Consider the following 23,394-nt stretch of genomic DNA (forward strand, 5'->3'; position numbering starts at 1 on the left):
TGTTATTCTTTAAAAAAAAACAAACATTTTTGTCGGAATGATTACTTATTAGACACAGTTAAAAATATAGATATACACAGAAAACACAGAAAATGATAAAATAATAACTTAATATAAGTGTGTGCCACTTAACACAAGCACACATCTGTAGCTATACCATTCCCTTAATTATTCATTGAATACAATTGCTTACCTCCAAAATATGATCCATCAGATAAAGAAGTTGCTACTTCCCCATCTTTTGTTATAATATCCACAATTCCTTCTTGTATAAAATACATTTTTGTTCCCATTGTCCCTTCTTTAATTATAAAATTCCCTGGTTGAAAGACTTCAAAATTCAGTTTACTTATCACTTCCGACACAAATTGCGGATCCGCATTTGTGAAAAATGGAACGGACTTCACTAAAGCTCTACAGTTATGGTTAATGATATCCTATAAGATAAAATAGAATTTTAAATATTTAGTGCAAGGAAAATGTAACGTCAAAATAATTTAAATGTTAATCTTTAAAAACAAAAACCGACAAAAAAAAAGAATGAAAATGAGGAATATTCTAAAATATTGTACTGCGCTGATACAAACAATTAAAATTTGGCAATTGTTTTAATCTTAGAGAGCTTGATTGTGCTTGCATTCGTAACTGATTGCATCGAACTAACTGATGGTTCTCTATTCTTACAATAAACTAAGGATTCAGATCCCTCTTTCACTACCGTACGATAAGACGAAAAGCAAATATCAAAAGTTAAACAAATGTTTTGAGTTTATTGAGTCATGCCAAATATTAACTTAAAGATGGCGTAATTGGAGAAACAATAGATAACTCCTCATTATAAAAATGACATAAAATTGATGGCGGAAAACGAAAATTCTCTCACTTTTATAATTACTTCATTATGTGAAAATTAGTAAACGTCAAAAATACGCGGAAGTATTATGATATGTTTTTCATGTGTAGAGAAACTGGGGAAATATTCAGGAAAAATACAACTGTTCAGATCTATACATTTCAACATGAAGTACATCGTGCAAACCTTTTATTTACTGCTTCTTTAAATTCTGATATACTTGATCTCATATTTTGCGGCAATTCGCCTTTTCAGAATCTATTTACGTCATTGGTTGAATTTTATTGTTAATCACGTTTTAAACCCATCACAACGTTTTGGTGTACGCTTTTGGAAATATTACCCAGAATGCATTAGATTCTGAAACGGCGAATTGAGATCGTACCATTTTACTTTGTTCAGTAAAACATTTGAACCTCGTGACGTCACATTGGCATACAAAGTTTCAATAATGCAATCTTTGATGGGTTTATGTATTCACTTCTTTGATGGCCGACAAAAAGCGGTAATGTAAATTTTTGCAGACGAAAATTAAAATCCAAAACATTACCTGTCGAAGACACGAATTAAGTTCAGTTAAGATGTACTCTTCATCGAACATTTTTCCTTGGAACCTATGTTCATAATATTCAGAAATTCTTTGTCTTAGACTATGTGGCAACTTTCTGAATATCATATATTCCTCTACTTGTTTAAACTGAAATATTAAAGAGTGAATAATTAGTTCTACGTTATGCACAATTGTATGACATTTAACATGAGCTTCAAATATCATATTCAAACATTGTCTAAAAACATGTTTAAAATGAAAGTAACACTTGATTACCGTAGCAATTTTTGGCAAAATAGTTTGAAATTGTCGGACCTCAATGCTCTTCAACTTTGTACTTTATTCGTTGTTTTAACTTTTTGATTCGAGCTGATGAAACGTCTGGTATACAAAATTAAGCTCTATATCTATGTTGTGTTTGTCTATAGATGTTAATTAATATTTTTTCCCAGTTATAATTGCTTCAAACGTAAGGCTTGTCTACAACTAGAACGATGTAACATTACAATGATGTCCATTTGAAAGTCGTTTTTCCCCGCAGAATTGTGTTATAGAATTGAAAGACTCACAATTCCATTTATACAAGCATGAGTGGCAGTACATTTGAGATAGCCCGTATATGGTACGTCAAATGTACTTCAGTGTTCGCCCATACAAATATAAAATATTTTCGTTTTTATCACTTCAAACATCTCGCAAGTTAAAATATTGCTTACTTTTGCATAATTTTAAACAAAAATTCATGTGTCTTTAAAAACTTTTTCTTTCTTTATATCATGGTTCATTTACATGTTCATGTTAGCCAATAATAATAATTTTGTGAGAAATCAAGACCAATTGTTTCAGGCTGTTTTAACGAAAGACAGTCATTTTTACTAACAAATGAAACTTATTATATCAAGAATATCTGTAGGTATTTGCCATATTTATGATTACTTTATATATATATATATATATATGAGGTGTTGTAGAAGGCATTGAGATTTGTTGCTAAGTAACTAAAGTAAATTTTTTCATCGTTTATTGAACGTTTTGTAAAAGAACATATAACACCAAAGACAGATGATACAAATACTGAAATTATATACTACATTTTTGTTCCAAAATAAAAACCACGTGCTGACTTTACTTCAAATAGTCGACTATGACGTAAATCCATCAATCAAACTGTTTCATATTACAATCATTCTTTATTAGGAACCATAGAAATCTCTACATGTAATTCTCTACGACGCTTTATTAAACGATAACTGATGATTTACACAGTGTAGTAATCGTTTTATTCATGTTTTTATATGGTCAATAAGATGGAAATCATTTCCGATATTCTACCAGGCTTAGGTCAAAACGTTTTACGTGGGTGCATTAATTCCATTATCTAGTATAATTGCGAGTTTAAGTAATTTAGATATGGTCATCACTAATGAATTGGATGCGTTTCAGTTCAAAATTGCCTATATGTAATGTCCATTACTATTGAGAAGAAATAGTTTTAAATCTTTCAGACAACTTTAATTTTGTATGTATATGTATCTAGAAATGAGGCTTCTAGATATCTTTATTTCAACATGTACAATAGCTGCGAATGCATACCATATTGCCCGCTTAAAATCTACATTAGCTAGAATCTTTGTCGATATCACCGAAGATTTGAGTATTAAATACCTTCAAGGAAAAAAATAATGAAGATGTAAATAAACGATGTTCTTTACTCGGGATAGGATTCTTCAATTTTATCGATAGTGTTCAAGTTTGGAGAAACGTGTCGGCATCTGAAATATGATTCATTGTTCTTCCCAGCATGAAAACACATTTATACACACCGTTACGAGTAACGATACATGTAAAATATAAATGAATTATATAGACGCATAAAGGTGTTCAAAACAGTATCCAACAAAAGTAACATTAAAAATGATTATCTATACATATTTCGTACAACAGATGTCCTTCATCAGAATGGTTATGATTTAAAATGAATCATATCAATCTCTTCTGATTCAAAAATGCAACCCATTCGAATAAAAATTTGCTTACCGTAGCTTTAGCCGGGTCAATATCGACTGCATTCTATCAAGAATAATAAGGGAATCCTTTATAGAAATATTAATGTTGCAAATGCTTGATTTGTTATATCTTAAACAAATCTTTTATTATACGTTTTGAAAGATTCCAAGTATTACGTTTTGGAGAAAGGGGAATACAACATTAAACATGTTAAAGGCGTAATTAATATTACAGTAGAGTGTTCCATACCTTCTCGTTATAAAGTCGTCTCGATGTATCAAAAGACTGTATAATAGTAGTAGTATGACCCAAAAATAGTGCATAGCAGGTGGCTCCACTTAGCATACTCAAAATAGTGAGCCAAGTGTCTGTCAAGTTTTGAGGTGGAAATCTTCCATATCCTATGCATAGCATGTGTGAAAGAGCTTTGAATAACGCCCACGTGTACTGTGTCCACCAAGGAGCATCCTGAAAAAATGAAAATAACCAATCCAAACTATTGCATGATCTTTCGACGTCATAGTGTTATAACATGCTACAATATGTCAAATGGTACTAATTTTGTTTTTCATATATATAACTCATCTAAGTTCCATCAATAAGAAATTATGTTGCACGAAGTGTTGTTCTAACTACATGTTTGCTTATGCCAATTAGGCGTTAAAGGCAGTATTCATTTTCTACGTTTGGAATACATCTGTGTTTTTGTATTTTAAAGAAAGACTAAATTGGAATATTATCAGTTGTTTTCTATTTATGTGCTTACCGGACACTCAATGAACATGCAACACTGACGCAAATACAAAGTTATTAATATAAATTACAGATTAGGTAAAATACGTTTCGTGTTCTTCTTGATAAACATGCATATAGTTTGTTGCGACTTAGAATATCCGTTGAAAATGTATTTTTGTACTGAACATATGTCAAACACACATACACATTAAACGTTTGTTTATTCATTCCAATCTTTAAAATTACAAAAGAGAAAAAAGCAATAGTAATAAATAAAAGTCTTTAAATTGAATGAAAATATCGTATGTAACTGATAAAAACTAAACAAGAGCTTGCAATTTCTATTACGAGGTTGTTTTCGTTGTTACCAAGTACATGTCATATTTTGCCAAATAGCTATAATAAATCTTAAAGTCAGAGATATGGCAGCTGTTTGTCATTCCTTTAGATGTTTGATATAGTCTAAAATTTGATTACGTAAGAGTTTCTTCCGACTAAATCCTTTTTGAATTTATCTCAAAGTTTGGTATTTTTGTTAAAACTACTTTATTGCTATCTTTTGGCCGTTTTTTTTTTCTTAAAACTGTTTTTTTTTCAAACGGACTTCCTATACAAAAAGGAGACAAAAGTTACCAGAGGGACAATCAAACTCCTAAGTCGAATATAGACCGACAAAACCATGGCTAAAAATAAAAAAGACAAAAGACTGAGCAACACGAACCCCACCAAAGCTGACGGTGATCTTATGTATTCCGAAAGTGCAAGCAGTTACTACTTCACATGTGGCACCCGATGTATTGGTCATGCTAGTACACATCCGGTAATAAGAATGGTTTAGTAAAAGGGGACGGAATTGAAGTTACGACATAGGAAGATATTCGCTATCATCTGTGAAACGGATATTTCATAAGAGTTAAACAATTTTCATTGCGTCTGTAAAACTTTCGCAGGAAAGATTTCAACTTCACCATATAGATCCCTTTGCTTAAAAGCTGCTTTGTCATCAGAACCCTCTATCTTGGAAATAATGATAGTAAAATAAAGCCTTAGAATATCTGATCAATATCTTATCAACTGACATATATAAACATTGTATGCATGCGCTACTTGAATGTTGATACATATAAATGAAAAGGTCACAATCGGGAAGCTTAAATCATCTCGTTTGTCGTAAACATTTGTTTTCAACCAATTATATTCAATTATATGTGAGCCTTTTTGCTCACGCACTGTCATTGATCGAAATTTGCCTGTATTTCTTAAAATTGTAATGCTGATATTGTATATGCTTGAGTGACTGTCTCCAATTAAAATGGCATTGCTTTATTTTATAAATCACTTTATTTTTCGAATAATAATGCGAAGGATTATTTGTAGTGATAAATTTTGCTTTTTCGAAAAACTATTATAAGTGAATAAAAAATCCGACTATAGATCCACGACGATTTCAAAGTTTATATCACAAAGTTCCCTATGTTGTGGACAGAGATGTTCAACTAAAGCATTATCAATGACGTATAAATTTCACAACTTGTTCGGTTTGTTGGAATATGTGGATATGAAGCTGACTTTATTGAGCAAAGTCTTCCATTAAAAAAGAATGATATTAACAGAGTTAAAAATACAAAAATGCTTATCTGTAAATTTATATTGTTCACGAATCAAAATATTTGTATGAGGTATTTCTCTTCCTAAATTTTAATGTCATCAATATAACTGAAAAGTAAAATAATAAAAATACGGAACCCCGAGGACAATTGTAAACGGTAAGTCCCTAAGCAAACAATAAAATCCAAAGCTTAACTACATAAAAACAAATGGATAACAAGTGTCATATTCCTGAAAAAGGTGGATTTAACCTGGTTTTATAGCGCTAAACCTCCGACTTGTATGACAGTCGCATATAATTTCATTACATTGACAACGATGTGTGACAAAAACAAACTGTAATGATAGGTAAAAATGTCAAAAACAAAACCCCAAAAACTGACTTATTTAAATTAGGGAAAATTCTTTCTTCGTTCAACAAAAAAGGGTAGCTTTGGTGATATAGTCGCTAATTCAGTCAACATATTTCTTTCTTCGGATTGTCCAACGATTCCAAATGCCTCTGTCTCCTTAATAATATAGAAGGTTGTGTAGTATTTCAGTTCAGTAATAAACAGATCCTCATATGTTGCAATGTCCTCTTTTGTGCACAACTAGCACTACTTTTTGTTTAATAAAATTCATAGAAAACAGGTAGTTTTTGTACGGAGATTTCTGTAATATTTTTTCTGACACTTTCATGTCCTTCTAAATTTTCCGGTTTGTTCCGTATTGCTTTTCTGTATGTCTTGGAACTCTAGTCGGTTTCGATTAATATCGAAATTACATTGGGCAATTAAGTTGTTTGAGAAAGTATGTAATGAAAAAAAAACCCGTGAACACAAATATATTAGTAATGAACCTAATAATCAGAAAAATCTCTTTCCCCCCACTGTAATCCACTTCTTTATATACAACGCGTTGTTTTAAAAACTTAGACCAAGGTAACGGTAAGAAGAGAATAATGCACTAAAAGAAAACTTTCTATCATAGGAGGATTTGAGATGCAGCGTAAATATATCGTGTGTGTTCCTGTACGTCAGCTATGCTGCTGATAAGCCTAAATTTAGAGAATCCCGTTTTCTGTTTTCAATCGTTCAATATCAATAAACAAACTAACAAGAACAATAATTATGAGGTACAAACCTTCAGCTCCTCAATGGACACCCAACAATCTTTGGGATAGTCCTGTAACATTGGAACTAAAAACTGTAGACATCCATTCCAATGTCCAAGTAAAAACATTAGGCAAACTAAATTGAAAATTCTCATAAATTTTCCAGCTAGTGCAAGAAACTGAAAAATATAACATTACAAAATCAGAAATATGAGAAATTTTCAACATTGAATAAGAAAATATATATAAAGAAATAAAGGCGAGTAATTAGCTCGATAAATTCTATTGAAATGTTTCTTATCATGTATAAAAAAATGTTGAAGTGCATTAATGCATTTATAAATTCGATGTTTATTGGAGTAAGTGAGATTGCCAAAATAGTCGCTATTCATGCAAATAATCACAAAGCTAAGTTAAAAGCAGAAATAAAGTGACACTGAGTTAACAATGTGTAACTGATGCAAAACAGCATACACACAAGCAAAAATAAGTAAAATGAAGCGTATATGATTTGATGATCCCAGGGCTAATTGTTACAATTCACAATAAATTCCAAGAAATTAAAACATAAGCTAAATAATTTCCTACATAAATTATCACAGTTTTCGACATTTCCCATTATTGTTATTTTTCTAATATGCAATATAATGTAACTTTTCTACGTGTTTTTTTCTGAATTGAGAATGTTTCATGCGTACTTTTTCTATTCTGTACACAGTACACTATATTACAAAGGTGACATGCATGATCTTAACTGATAACATATATGTTAATTTGAAAGTCTCAATATAATGTTACCATACATTTTGTTCATGTTGAAAATAGCTGATTCCTGATGTATCATTTCTTTATACCACAAAACCTAACAACATATAAAGATTTATATTTATAGATAACTTTATTATTTTGAGACTTCTAACTATTAGAAAAGTGAATGTTTTCATACCAGTTGAACTCGCTGCATGTATAAAAATGAAAATTATAATAATTATGATAATGAATATGATACTATCCTTATTTGGACATAGGGTTAAGATATTGAATTTATTTCTAAAGACTTTTGTTTGCCACTGAAGTTTAAAACATAAACTTCCTAATTCACATTTAGCATTCAATTGGTTATAAATCGGTGTCATGTTAAACAATATATAATTGAAAAGATGAAATATTGATATAATACATTTGTTGTGCAGGTTTTAGACCATAAGCATTGATGATATTAATAAAACTGATCTGAATTCAAGCAGTGCATTAACTGTAGCTTTGAAGCAGTTAGCAGCAATAACCAATCATACTGCAAGGCAAACAAAAGTCTACATTCACTTTTCTAAAATACTGTTTGAAATTTGTTTTCGAAACTTGTTCTGGCACAGCTTACGCCGCAGGCTAGTTCCTTCAGAGTGTCACCGGAAAATACTTCAATGGATAAGGAGTTTTCTTCGTTTTTTTTTCAAAATTGGCGAGAGATCTTCTATGATGAATTAACTAAAGAAATGATTGATGCAAAATAATTAAATAAAGAAAATATTGCTTTATATAAAATCTACCGCTAAAACTTATAATCTAACATTCTAAAATATCGTGCATCTAGAAAGCATAGTGTCATGTGCTAAAATCACCTCAAAATAATTGTTCAATCACTTTTCAGATGACAACTCACCCCAGGTCGCCTGCGACGTCCGCATTTTGTCAAACAAGGACAGGCCTCAAACTGATTGAAAAATAAATACCTACATTTTACAATGGGTAAATAACATTCTCAGTACGTGGTGCGGTATTTGAGTAATTTATAACTACGCAAACTCAATATACTGAATGCAAACAGAGTTGATGTATACTTTACATTATTGTACTTTCTTTTAGTTTAAAAGGACACTAGCTTCTGTCTATTGTAGCAGTTATCGGGAATGAAAACAATCTCAAAATGTCACAAGAATTGTCACGTAAAAAAATAAATAGTTAAACCGAATATTTTATCAATAGATTATTTGACTAACATGAATTGTTCAGATACCTATACACATACATAATATGCAAAATGCATTTAATAACCAGCATGTTTGAAATGATTTGTCTTCAATCCCAATGACTTGATATAATCCAAGGTTCAGCTTTTTCTCATATTTAATAGGAACTGTTAATTTATGAAATACCCTAACAATTTTAATGTTCAGTAATGAGTTATTTAATTTTAAGATCTTTACAAAATACCAGTTGTCGGAACTATTTTTTTTAGTGAAATCCCCATAGCAATATTGATTCCAAGTGCTAACACGCTGTTAAATATAACGATATAAAATGTTGAAAAATGTCTCTTGATAAAATCGAATTTAATTTAAAATAGCAAAACGGAAAACTCCCTATCAATTGGATAAATCAAAAACTCAACACATCAAACGAAAGGTTCCAATACTATTTGCATGTAATGGAAAATGCTGACTTATGGTTCACATTGCCAGACAGATAATGTCAAAGAAGCTAAGAACGCCAGTAATATAAAAATTTCTTTTTGGAGTAAAATTTAGCTCCATTGTTTAAAATGATGACTCAATGAACTATATTAGAATTATGGTTGCAAATCAATTCAAATGAGCAAAAGCTAAGAAACCGTAAAAATGCTGTTTAATGCTATTTAGCAGCGAATGACTTTTTAATGTGCAAATGTGTTAATTTATGAAAATACCATTGAATGCTATTTATCAGCATGCAGCGTAAAAAAATCATCATACTGATATCAAGATTAAAGATTGAGACTTCAAGAGTAATGAAAAATTGGCCAATAAAGTTACAGTTCAAACACATTGATAAATAAAGGAGTAGGAAGAGAGAAAAGATAAATGAAAGGAACGAGAGTTTCAAACCAGTACTGAAATGTTCATGGTATTATAGTTAAATAGATAAATGTACATATACTATATATAATATCAATTGTGTTAATATGCATTTATATATATGCTGGCAAATTTCAGCATCATTATGATCATGCTTATCATAAGAAGTTTTAAAAATCGTAACAGAATTTTTCAAATTCAAAATAATATCTGTCGGTTTGAATTCTAATTCAATGGATGATGCATGTAAGGGATCTGTTTCCTTAAACACTCAGTATTGTGTTGAAAATATGCATTTATGTTTTTTTCTCTGAATGTTTATGTAATCTTAACACTAAATCCATCGGATGTTGGATGTGAACTGATTGATAATTTAGTCTTAGATGTATGATATTATATTAACACGACGGGTGCCACATGTAGAGCAGGATCTGCTTGCCCTTCCGGAGCTCCTGTGATCACCCCGAGTTTTTTGGTGGGGTTCGTGTTGTTTATTCTTTAGTTTTCTATGTTGTGTCATGTGTGCTGTTGTTTATTTGTCTTTTTCATTTTTATCCATGGCGTTGTCAGTTTGTTTTAGATTTATGAGTTTGACTGTCCCTTTGGTATCTATCGTCCCTTTTTTAATAGTTATTAGTGGCCTTGAACTAGCTGTCAGTAACTGAGAATACTTAGATCTGTACTTAATGTATTTTTTGTTGTTGTTGTGATGTACAAGTACCCGTCCACTTGTATTTGGAGTAATAGTATTTTAACCATCTGATGAGTTAAGTCTTTTTAACTGATTTTTATAGTTCGTTCTTATGCGGTACTGTAACACCAGTGTCCAAGGTTAGGGGTAGGCTTGGAATCCCGCTAACATGTTTACCACGCAACATTCTGTATGTATGTTCCTGTCCCAAGTCAGGAGCCGGTAACTAAGTGGTTGTCGTTTGTTTATGTGTACATATTTGTTTTTCGTTTATTTTTTGTACATAAACTATGCCGTTAGTTTTCTCGTTTGAATTTATTTTACATGTTATGTTGGGGCATTTTATAGCTGACTATGTGATATGGTCTTTACTCATTGTTGAAGGCCGTACGATGACCTATAGTTGTTAATATCTGTGTCATTTTGTCTCTTGTGGAGAGTTGTCTCAATGGAAATCACACCAGATTTTCTTTTATATATTTTAGTTACGTTTCATTTGAAGAATCTGGGTAATGAATACAAACAGAAGATGTGATATGATTTCAAAAGAGACAACTCTCCACAAGAGACCAAATGACACATAAATAACCAACTATAGGTCATTCTTCGGTCTTTAACAATGAGCAAACCCCGAACCGCAGTCAGCTATATGAGGTCCCGAAATCAAAAATGTAAAACAAATCAAACGGGAAAACCTACGCTTTAATTAATGTACAAAAATATAAGAACGGAAACAATTATACTACACAGTAACAAACGACGACATTGAATAACTGGCTCCTGACGTGGGACAGACACATTTATTTCAGAGTGAGGAATCAACTGGGCATATCAAGCTAGAAGACTTTTTATGCAGTTTTCGAACTTAATGGATACCCCCAAAAATTGTATAAAAACATATTCTGAACAATTTAAATATAACTTTTACAATATATATTATAAAATTTACGTGTATCTGAAATGAATATAGAGGTTACCGATTGATATTGTGTCAAGGATAAAATCATATATAATATAACATATATAAAAGGGGACATTTTACTGGATATAATCAACAGCTATAGTATATAAATATATTGAAAGTGATTTTACCTCTTCCCATTGCTGTACATATCTTACTAAACGTGATAACCTGAGCAATCTTAGTAAACTGAGCAGTTTGGCTAAACGTAACATTCGGAGGGCTCTCCCTGAAATATAATGGTTGATATCTTAAATTATTCGATATCAATATAGAATTATTAGTTTTTTTATATATGCAAATTGTGTGTTAAACATAAAAGCAAAGCACGAATATCTATACTATATGAATTTACAAAAGTATTATGAACAAGATGAGAATAATTTTATATTAAAATCAATTCTGGAAATAATTTATATAAAATATAAGTAACATACTGCGTCTTATTTATCCTTAGCAATGCTAAATGCAAATTAACTGACATAAAGTACAACGTTCTAAAAAGAAAAACACCTTTACAATATGATGCGGTATACAATTAAACGTAAATATACACTTGAAGCTTTAAATTCATTCAACGTTGATCAAAACGGATGCCTTATTCTCAGCTGAGAAAATTTACGATTGAAAACTCACAAATCCTGTAGTTGTTGAATTTCTTTTTTTAAGATTCTCTCCTTTGACTTTAACAATTGACCATATTATTCAATCGTTGAAGCTCGACCGACAAAGAAAACGGACACAACACGTGTATCCTTTCATGTTATTGTTATGCGGCATTCCATTTTTTGGTGTCAGTACAATTTTTTACTTATGAATCAGGATAGATTTTCGTTCACATGTTGGATATTCCGAGGATTTAAAGATAAAAGAAACAAAATGACACTGACAAGCGCTGGACATATGTATTAGCTCAGAATCAAGTATTACGATACATTCATAACATTTCCATTACCAGAAAAAAACTATGTTATTGTAATTTGTTTTCATTCCGAATCATATCTGAACAGGTTATAGCGCCCAATTTGACCATTTTCAAGCATACGTCTATAATCTTACATATATTATCCAACTTTATCATAAGGAATATATGAATCTTATCGTTTATAAAAATTATCATAGTTGTGCCAAAAACTATGTCTTGATTAAGATACTATTCACTTTGCTCAAAGTACTGACGGCGAATTGATGCCCCAAAAACCAAACAATGAATTTGATATTACGTCGCCTAAAGCAAATATGCTGACAGAAAGATGACGATTTAAAAAACGGAAAGACAACAATTATTTGCAAAGCTAGAAGCAAATACACGAACATTATACAGGTAACAACATTGACAAATAAAAGATAGATACATAAATAAATACACTATGAACATGCAGGTATAATGTAGACTATGTTTCCTGCAAGGCGACCATTCTCACACCAGCAATAAAACGCAAATAATAATGGGATATAAATAGTAGCAAGAAAGTTTGAATACAACTATTGTGGAACGGTCGTCTTCTGATTAAACAATAATTCAAATTATATTTCAGGAAATGCAAAGAAAAATATTTGTAGCGTCAATAAATTGGAAACGTGTCTTTGTTGATATTACATATTTTCACAAATACATCAATAATTCTAATATAAAGAAAACAATAGACCAGACATTCAATTTATTGAACAATTTAAGTTAATCGTTGATTAATAATCATGAACGCTAAATAATGGGAACGGTTAACTATTCGAAAATGACAAAAAAAAAGCTTGTGAAGTAACGTGAGCAGAAAATTCAATATACATAAGACTTGAGGAACAACTACGTGTAAATACGAGAATGATCACCTTGCCAATAAGGAGTCACATCCAATCTGGTTTCAGTACCTGCATGGAACAGCTGGTTCGCCTCTGCATCCCATAACAGGAAAATATAATCCATTGGAATAGAACTTAATAAATCTAAGAAAAACCAACTTTTTATGTAATGTCTTGCGATAAGCTTTGGATCCAATATAATTTCATCTGCAAAGTCATTAACAATCACACCTGCAAACAGATAAAGTATTATCATATTCATGCAACCTAGATTATTGGTATAACTTAGCTTGTAAATATAAAACATAGAGACCAGAGGAAAACATTTCATGGACTGAGTTTTTGATTCTCCCTTGACATCATTTGCGAGTATGGTCTTGCGAAACGATGATAGTCCGTTGTAAGGGGACGATACATGACTGACCCTTGTTAAAAGAGAGACCTTGTTAAGAGAGAGAGAGAGAGAGAGAGAGAGAGAGAGAGAGAGAGAGAGAGAGAGAGAGAGAGAGAGAGAGAGAGAGAGAGAGAGAGAGAGAGAGAGAGAGAGAGAGAGAGAGAGAGAGAGAGAGAGAGAGAGAGAGAGAGAGAGAGATTTCAAACAAAAATCACAAGGTACAGAAATGATACTCTTTAACTTAAACACATTTCGAGAATGTGTTTAATGTTTGTTGTGATAGACATCGAACGGTAGGGAGAGTGAAATTTGAAATAAAAGATAAATCCAAAACGAACACCAAGCTAGTGAGCACCTGCAAAACACATGCCAAATCTTGTCATGTGAAAAAATTGCATTTTACTGCTTTGATACATGAACAAAGCAACGACGTCTCCTTTTTATTATATTAAAACCTAAACAAGATATGATGCGAAAATGGCATTACATGACATTGTTTGCCTTAAGGTCTTGCATGCCTCAAATCAATTAATATATCGAAATAAGTAGCCGTCTTCTTATATTGGTATAAAAAAGAAAAAGTCGTTGAAAAAGATTAGTTGGAGTTATAAATTCAAGCATTATATGAGTTCACAAAAGGGTAAAGAGTAAGAGCGTCGACAACAAGCACATCTTACTCGCCATACTTTCCAAAACTTCAAAAAGGTTCACAATTTGAATAAACTAACCAAAGAGCTGCAGAATTTAAAAAAAGATTATTAAAATTTGAAGTAGATTTTCCAAATTTTATTTTTGAAAAACTATTTCATGATGATCTGCTATACTAGAAGTGGAATTATTAATTTGACATTTTTAAGATATCTTAGATAACATTCTACAAAACATAAGGACGTTGACCTTTATGATTGAATACAATCAGATATGCTTTGACAATTAAGAATTTCGTTCAAACAAACGTATATGATATCATTTCCATTCAAAAACCATATCAGACAAGATATAGTTTGACAAATTTCATTAGAACCTGTCTTAATTAGGTGAGTACGCCTGTAGGCTTCTTGATGTCATATTTAACCTTGATTGTCTTCTTTAAATTTCGTATATTCGACGTCTTATTCTATTTATACCCCTATAACTGTATTTTTATTGCAACCTGGTCGATTAAACAATAATACTCAAGGTAAATGACATTACGTGCATATTGAATAAATGATATAACCGAGAGATTATACCCAGATATAACGACTAAATTCATGTGTCACTGATCTTTACCAAAGCCATTAATAAAATTTCATGGCTTATTTAATATCTTAAAAAACAATCGATTTTGCTTGCAAATAAAAATCTCAAATACGAAGAAGTCCTCTTTAGCTTTCAATTTGAGTTCGACCAGGAGTTTTCTACACTCATCCAATGACTCCCATGGGAAATAATATCCTTGATAGTTTTGGATAAACAACCATAGAGATCAATCAAATGTAATAGTTGTTATTGCTAAGCTTGTGTACAATGGTAGTTTTGTAATGTACCAATATAGAGAATGTCATCTTTTAACTATGTTTTATTGCCAGACTATTCCTTTTTCACATCCAGACAATACAATCATGTTGATGAAACAAACGTGAAAACAGCGCATTTATCAAGTTTAATGTTAACTAATAAATCTTTTGTATTGTACAATTTCAGGATTGTCTAGTCGTTTTCTGACAATGGGTGACATACAATTTAGTATAACTTTTCACGTATTCGCTCGTATTTGTGCACGTTAATACTCCTACAATAAAGATATTAATATGTTCTATTTCTTAATCCTTGAGCTCCTACAGTAGGATGTACTATGACAAATGTAATCTTTTATCTCCAATCATTTGGCCCTCCCTTGACACGTCCTGAGCTATGACAGTTTTTATATGAGTTCACCAGAGGACAAATATGAATGTACAAAAAGTATATAGTTATCAAAGGTAACAGGATTATAATTTAGTACGCCAGACGCGCGTTTCGTCTATATTATTGTTCTTGTGTTATTGTCTTCATAACACAAGAATCGTCGAAACCAAAATAAGTTTCGTTAAGTATTATACTCCAGTGATTTTCTACTGATTGTGTACATTACAAGAACACGTTAATACTTAGTTCTAGTACAAAGCGATATTTTATAAGCCCCTGGGGAATACAAACATATTCGACTGACATGAGCAAAGATTACCATTCTCGTTATTCTTACAATATATATATTATCTAATATGACGTACAGATTTTAAAAAAAGTCAACGATAAAACCACTTAAGAATGCTACAACTTTAAATCAATAAATAATTCTGCAAATGTATTGTATTGAATTTTTAGTAAACATGGAAATCCAGTAAATTCGTAGAAGGCAATACCTGTTTACCAAAATAACATGGAATAGCGAGTATCCTATGAATTGTAGTGTATGAAAAGTAATAGATCTCGTTAAAAAAGGAACATGTTAGGAGTCAAACAATCGAAAATTCGAGATTTAGGATACTATGGAAGCTAGGTAGTTTTCCCCTTTCCTCAATATTGACTATTTAAAACTACAATAGATGACAAACGTGATGTTTCCACGTTCCCATTGTCAAATACCCATTTTCAGCAATAAACTACTGTCTGTACCATTATATGACATTAAAATTTCACAGTGAATACATAACAATCATTTATGTTCACGATATAGGGACTTCAATAACAGATGTGTGCTGCTTACTCAAGAAAAACATATTCCAACAGAGTTATACGACGAAGAACAACGGAAACCAACACTACAGAGGTTTTACGTCACCATCGCAAATTGATTGACCTGTTAAATGAGTTTCAGTCTTTACTCACTATTGACATGTCATCACGGTGTTAGGTTAGGTATTTAGATACCACAATAGTTGTCGGATCTGTAATCTATCCGATATAGTTAAATTCCGGATTGGGATATTTTGGCTAAAGATGTATGAATAGCAAGGTACGCTTGACCTGTAGACGTACCCTGTAGCGGTTCCTTTAAAGTTCGAGTTGCTTCGCTTTGTATCGTTTTAATTGAATTATTAAAAGATATATCGGTTAACTACTTTTGTCTTAATGTTTAACTATTGCAAAAAAGGGTAACGTCTAAGTTTGCTCGTTTTAACGGGTTTTCACATTATAGAAACGGAAACGTTTGCCATACCTTAAATAAGGGATGCAACACGAATAGGTAGTCAAAAACGTTTAAAATTATTTGAAATGAACAGACGACAGTTTGCCATTTTGGCATAAAAAACGTAATTAAAAAAGAGGGACGAAAGATAACAAAGGGACAGTCAAACTTACAGATTAAAAATAAACTGACAACGCCATGGCTAAATACAAAAAAGACAAACAGACAACTATTAGTACAGACGACAAACATAAAAAACTTAAGACTAAGCAACACGAACCCCACCAAAAAGTAGGGGTTATCTCAGGTGCTCCGGAAGGGTAAGCAGATCAAGTTCTACATGTGGCACCCGTCGTGTTGCTTATGTTATTACAAATCCGGTAAAAAAGTATAATTCGGTAGGTCACAATCGTGAAAAAAAGGAAGAGTGTTGTAGTAACGACATAAGGAACATATCCGATATCATCTGTGAAACGGTTATGGAAACCAACTCGTGATGGCGTCTGTAAAATTTTCGAAGGGATGATTTTACTTCATCATTTGGAACTCTTAGCTTAATAGCTTCCTTGTGAGCAGCAATCCTCTATCAAGGAAATCATGATAAGAAATAAAAGCCCGGGAATATCGTATCAATTTGGAGATGTATACTCCGTATGCAGGCGTTGCTGCAATGTTGCTATATAGAAATGGATAAAATATTCCATTTCATGTAGACAAATTTATGAATATATTTATGGTAAAAAAAACTTTCTTAGATTTAGAGAATAACACTGACCAAAAATGAGTGAGAATGTATATATTGTTTGAGTAAAAAGATATTATAGAAAACTGATGTACTGAGTAAAAAATGAATAAGCAACATCAACAATATCGAATTGTCACTCCAGAAATTTGCAATCGAACAAGCGTTAAAAGTGGGAATTATAAAACAAAAATTTACAGGGAGTTGTCTTTCCTAGACCTATGGTATTTGATTGCCTCTGTTCTCGTTTTTTTTTTGTAAGTTTGTTTCATCTTATGAGTTTCGTTATTGCTTTGGTGTCTTTCGCATCTCCTTATTATCTTCTCCATTACTTCAGTCGATCAAATTTACACATTCATCGGAAGTTAATAGTATTCGCAATTTCAAACGTTCTTTGATTTGAACTTTTAAAACCTTCAAATTCAATATTCCCAATTTACTCCTTTAACATTAGTTAGATTTAAAGTATAAAGACAGAAAAAATATTACAACAAATTTGTATTATACCTTTAAACGAATCGCAACAAAATGACAATATTTTTGGTTGTGTTTTAATGCTAATAACATTTAAGGTACACATTTGTCTGCACTAGATGCATTTCACAATTAATGTTCTTGGATGATGCTCGAATCCAAACTATTGGAAATTCATAAACGTATTAAAACCTTGAAAGCTTATAACCCAAATAATTCTTTATCAATGTTGGGAAACATTAAATGTTAAATTCATTCTTTCTTCTGACTGTATACAGATAAGTTCTCCACTAATTTATGTTAAAATGTATCAAGTTATTAATAATTGACTCTAATGTCATACATACCCGTTCTAAAATTAATAACAATATCCAGGAAAAAGACTGTATCTGATATGCAGTTGAATACTATCCAGTGTGTACTGAGATCGTCATTAAAGAATGATATGGCAACAGGAAGTATTATCAAATTGGCAATTAACAGAACTAACATAAATAAATCCCAATAAAATCTGAAATTGAGAAAAAAAATGTATTATCAACACAATAATATTCATACATTACAGACATAAATTATGAATCTGTCATTTAATTATATAAACCAACATACCCTCAACAATCCAAATGCACGCTCTCTTGCTTTTTACCAAAAACAAAATCAATGGCTTACAGAAATGCAAACAATGAGAAAAAAAAATGAGAGGGAAATATTCAGGATCAGTTCAACAACTTAACATAACAAAACACTAAAAATACTAAAATTCATCCCTTTTCAAGACAAAAAAATAAAATAAGGATAAAAATGAGGGGCTATTTTACACATCATATTCTATAGAAAATGCAAGTACAAAGTCGTGATTATACAGGTTGTTTTTTCGTTCGTTCTGTCGGTTGGTAAAATTTAACATTTGATTTAATCAGTTTTTATACAGATATATCTAAATTTTGTTACTCTGTTTTTTTTTAAAAGTGTCAGACATATTCACTTTACATATGCGATAATAACATTAACGGTACCAATTTTCCTGCACCAGATAAGTTGTTTTAGGAAACGAAAACCAGAAATAACCAAAACGCATGAAAAATTTGTAAAAAATGAAATCCTATCGAATCTTATCAATACTTGTTGGCAAACTTCCATAAACTTTGTTTTTCCTTTTATATCTAAAAGCAGCCCTATATATTAAAAAAAACATTCAATACATTCAAATTATTTTCCATCGATTGTCTATGGCAGTAGAATTCAATGAATTTTCTGTCAATATTCAAACAACATAACGACCCTTCAGTCAATAGATGTTCTATTTACAAAACAATCTATTGTCCTTCTGCGACCATTACCATGTTATATGTTATACATTTGTTTTTAGTACATTAACCCACTTATTGAGACATTTTTACTTTGACAATTGGCTATTTAATATTTGCATTACAATGCCAAATGAAGATAATCATTTCTTTGACAATGATTAACATCATAAAATTAAGGAAAATAGTAATGATACATTTAAAATTACATTCTAAGAAATTATTGATTAAAAACGTTTCTAGATGTCAACATTTTAACAGTTTTTGGTGAATTTAATTGATAATACCGCTGTTGCAATCTAAGAAATATTTTAAAATATTGACACCCATTATAATATTTTAAAGTATTACTTCTGCTAGTTGTATAGCAATGTTATTTCGTTGTAATGAATAGAATTCTGTCAGATATCCCAAACCTCGTTATTCATGGATTTACAATTATTCGTCTATATAATATCATATAGGCATTAACTATCAAATGTAACGACATAAACCGGAATCGATCCATTGTTATTTCATTACAGTTGCACTGGACTGCTTATTATTGAATAATTATAGCAAACTGAAGTGGCGGATTTCTGTATTGATTTACATCACATAAGCTCAGTACTTATACATCCCGTCATTGCGTTATTAGACTATTGTAAATTTTTGTATTCTTGTCTTCCATTTTAGCAAATGTGCTTTGTCTATATGCCTTTTTATATTTCTTTGATACATATTTGTTTGTTTTAATAGTGATTAAGATAAAAAAAAAAAAAAAAAAAACAATGTTGACTGCTGACATTTTCACCTATCTTTAATAGTGATTAAGATAAAAAAAAAAAAAAAAAAAACAATGTTGACTGCTGACATTTTCACCTATCATGTCTGTTTGATTTGTTCACACATCGTTGTCAATATAATGGAATTTTATGTGACTGTCATACAAGTGAGCACTTTAGCAAGCTACAAAACCAGGGTTCATCAACTAATACCTACGTTAGAAACTGCCTGTACTAATTCAGGATTATGACATTAATTATACTTGTGTTTGGGCTTATGATTTTGCCATTTGATTACAGATTTTTCGTTTTGAATTTTCATCGGGGTTCGGTTTTTTTTTATGATTTTTTTACTTTTATCGATGATAAAATTGCAAAGATTAAAAAAAGAACTAGTTCTTTCATTTAGACCTTTTTTTATGTTTACACCAATATGTCTTTAAATGAAATTGGATACCCTGCATTTATCATGCTTTCCAATGATATATGGTTAAATCGCTGAAAAACCCGTTCCTAAATTAATTAAAACATTCATTCAACAATAATATCTTAGATTAAATACGCCCATCCGAACTAACGCCAAAATCTGTATATAATGTGTGTACAGGTGTGTTTATATAGTTTAGAACAGCAGTAGAAAAAAATGATAATTCCAAAATAAGTATCATTTATGTAATTTAACAACTACCGGAATAAATCAAAAGATCACTGTAAAGGCAACAGTCCATAAAACATACATTTTGAAAATTAAATTACCGAATTTTTCGTTATTTTGTTTATATTTCAGCATTATTAATCATTTTTGTAGTACCTCAAATGTCTCAATGAAGCAAGATGACGAACGAATGAATACCTAGACCAGAAAACATAATGCACCTAAGTGGACATACAATTAAAAATGAGGTAAGAGGATCATGTTTGGTATGGACACGACAAAAACAAGATGATGGCAATTGTTTTTTATATAAATCATATGGTTTCATTTTAATTGAAGAACAGGGGTCCGAAACATTTGATAAGAATACTACATAAAAAAGAAGATGTGATATGATTGCCAATGAGACAAGTATCCACAAAAGACCAAAATGATACAGACAATAACAACTATAGGTCACCGTATGTTTATTTGTACTGTAGTCCTGTCACGTAGTGTTGTCGTTGTAGCGGTGTATTAAACATAGTCATATAAGCGGAAGATTTTACTTGTCATAAAACCAGGTACAACCCACAATGTTTTCTTAAAATGTCATGTACTAAGTCAGGAATATGTCAGTTATTATCGAATAGTCTGTTACTATGTATGTTAGTGTTTGTTTTTGTTGCAGTTTCGTGTTTTTGCTGTTCCGTGTTTTTCTCTAACAGTACATGTGTTTTCCTCGGTTTTAGTTTGTTAACCCAGACTTGTTTTCGCTAGACCGATTTATGACTATTGAACAGTGGTATAATAAAGTTGCCTTTATATAGATGGGTATCAGAAGACAATTAGTTTATAACTTGGTTCTATAAACTTATCGTCAAAATATGCATAAAATATTTGTTAGCATGGATAATAAATAACCAACATTTAAATTGAAAATGATTTCTGCTTTGTTCCTACTCGTACCACATGGATTTTACATTATGATATTATTTTCATGCATATCTTTATGGCAACGTCCGATATTAAATTACTCCTAAGATTTGATGATTCGCCTTCTCAAATATAAAATACCATGCCATTGAATTTTCTTTTGCCTTCATGGTAAAGATATCAAAGTCTGAGTCTATCAGTCAACAAGGTTTCAATATTACTGATAAATTCAAGTGGTAATCTTGCGTCAATGCATTAGTGTTTAGTAATCAAAAATAATAATTCAATGCCGTGCGAGGGAATAAAATATAAACAAGAATGTCTGAAACGGAAATTAGTCTATAAGAAATCTAGGCAAATGAAATATTCTGATTAAAAAATACTGGATATCACGTGGTTTTGGATATGATGATTCCGTCATACAAATTACCGAGCAGAGGATACCAATTATTAGGTTATTGTAGAACCATTTGATAGTTTTTATACAATAATTAAAAATCAAACACAAAAAGTTTCAATAGTACCAAGGATAGCCATTTATGCTTCAAACAATGAGATGTTTTTGGTCTAAAAGTGCTAGACGCAATTTCAATTAGACTATCACTATTTTGTACATAAATCGGGCCGAAAGTTTTCTCGTTTGAATTGTTTTATATTTTTCATTTTGGGGCCTTTTATAGCTGACAATACGGTATGAACATTTCTAATTACAGAAGGCCGTACGATGACCTATAGTTGTTAAAGTCTGTCATTTGGTCTATTGTTGGGAGAGTTGTCTCATTGGCAATCATACCACATCTTCTTATTTGTATATATAATATAATTAACAGGCATTACTATTAACTGTCAGAATCGTCAAGAGTACGGCATGTGTTCGACAGCAAAATACTGTGCTATATCTTGTTTTGCTTTGTTGGCCGTCTTACTTCTTGTATATAAGACCCAACAGCATCAAACCGACGAGTTCCGTGACAGAGGATTAAGTTTTAAGTGGATTGTCTGCTGTTTTATTAGTAGTTCAGAACGATCATGATACTTGTCGAGTTTTCACCGCGTTTAATTTTCAATCGATTAGAAAAAGAGAAGGCGTCTATAAATAGTTTTATAATTTTTTAGTAATTTAAAGGAAGACATATCTTTACAAGACTAACCAAAACGATCATGATAAAGGAAAATATATGTCACATGACTAGAAGTAAAAGGTAAAATTCGTTTAGGAATGATATAAAATATCATGGAGTGTGGTTGAAAATATAAAACATACATACTTTCGATCAACTTTCAATAGATATTATTATAAAAGCTTATTTTTTCGTTTAATGTTGTCTGCCAGTTGACTCTTTTTAAAACATGTTAAAGATGTTAAGATAAAGTTTAACTAGGATTGAAAAAAAACATGTCCTTTGATTGAATTTAAAGAGATAGAAAAGGGGTTCTATTCCTTAATCGCATCAAAGAAAACTGTAGAATCTAACCTTTATTAAGAGAAATTTGATATTTTTAAGAGAAAAAGTGAAAAATTAATGGATCTTGTATTGAATCTATGATGTTTATTGACCTAACAAAATTAGCTTTTTAGATATACATGGCTTTTGCCGTTAAAGGTTATTTTTGTGCGTGTCCACATCTCAATTGCTTAATTGTGTTTGTAATGCTGAAAATCAAATGTTTGATACTTCAAGTGCTTCACCATTTAAGAACATATTGTTTTACTGAATCTTACAGCTGTGTTTTCTCCCTAAAATTTGTTCCTTTTTAAAGTTTTATTTTTTGACAAAAAATAAAACATTCTGTCTACATAAATGTTGTAAAAACGTATTGTTAACAAGCTAGTCACTACAAGATTCAAATTCTTAT

At 31.0% G+C, this 23,394-nt stretch overlaps 1 protein-coding gene across 8 annotated transcripts in view; it reads right to left on the reverse strand.

Moving 5' to 3' along the window:
- The window catches only part of LOC139520218 (potassium/sodium hyperpolarization-activated cyclic nucleotide-gated channel 2-like), a 107,364-nt gene that overhangs the window by 4,294 nt on the left and 79,676 nt on the right, over nucleotides 1-23,394 (reverse strand). For 2 of the 8 annotated variants that reach the window (XM_071312693.1, XM_071312689.1), the window contains exons 3-10: nucleotides 18,244-18,407; nucleotides 13,202-13,363; nucleotides 11,464-11,561; nucleotides 8,510-8,560; nucleotides 6,879-7,028; nucleotides 3,660-3,878; nucleotides 1,404-1,550; nucleotides 194-437 (exon numbers count right to left, since the gene is read on the reverse strand). In XM_071312693.1, the coding sequence (XP_071168794.1) occupies nucleotides 194-437; nucleotides 1,404-1,550; nucleotides 3,660-3,878; nucleotides 6,879-7,028; nucleotides 8,510-8,560; nucleotides 11,464-11,561; nucleotides 13,202-13,363; nucleotides 18,244-18,407 (1,235 nt within the window). Of the gene's footprint in view, nucleotides 1-193; nucleotides 438-1,403; nucleotides 1,551-3,659; nucleotides 3,879-6,878; nucleotides 7,029-8,509; nucleotides 8,561-11,463; nucleotides 11,562-13,162; nucleotides 13,364-18,243; nucleotides 18,408-23,394 lie in introns of all 8 variants that reach the window. The other 6 variants (XM_071312692.1, XM_071312688.1, XM_071312695.1 and 3 more) reach the window with 3 other exon arrangements.

This window comes from Mytilus edulis, chromosome 4 (genome assembly GCF_963676685.1).
Source record: "Mytilus edulis chromosome 4, xbMytEdul2.2, whole genome shotgun sequence".
In the NCBI taxonomy this organism is placed as follows: Eukaryota; Metazoa; Mollusca; class Bivalvia; order Mytilida; family Mytilidae; genus Mytilus; species Mytilus edulis.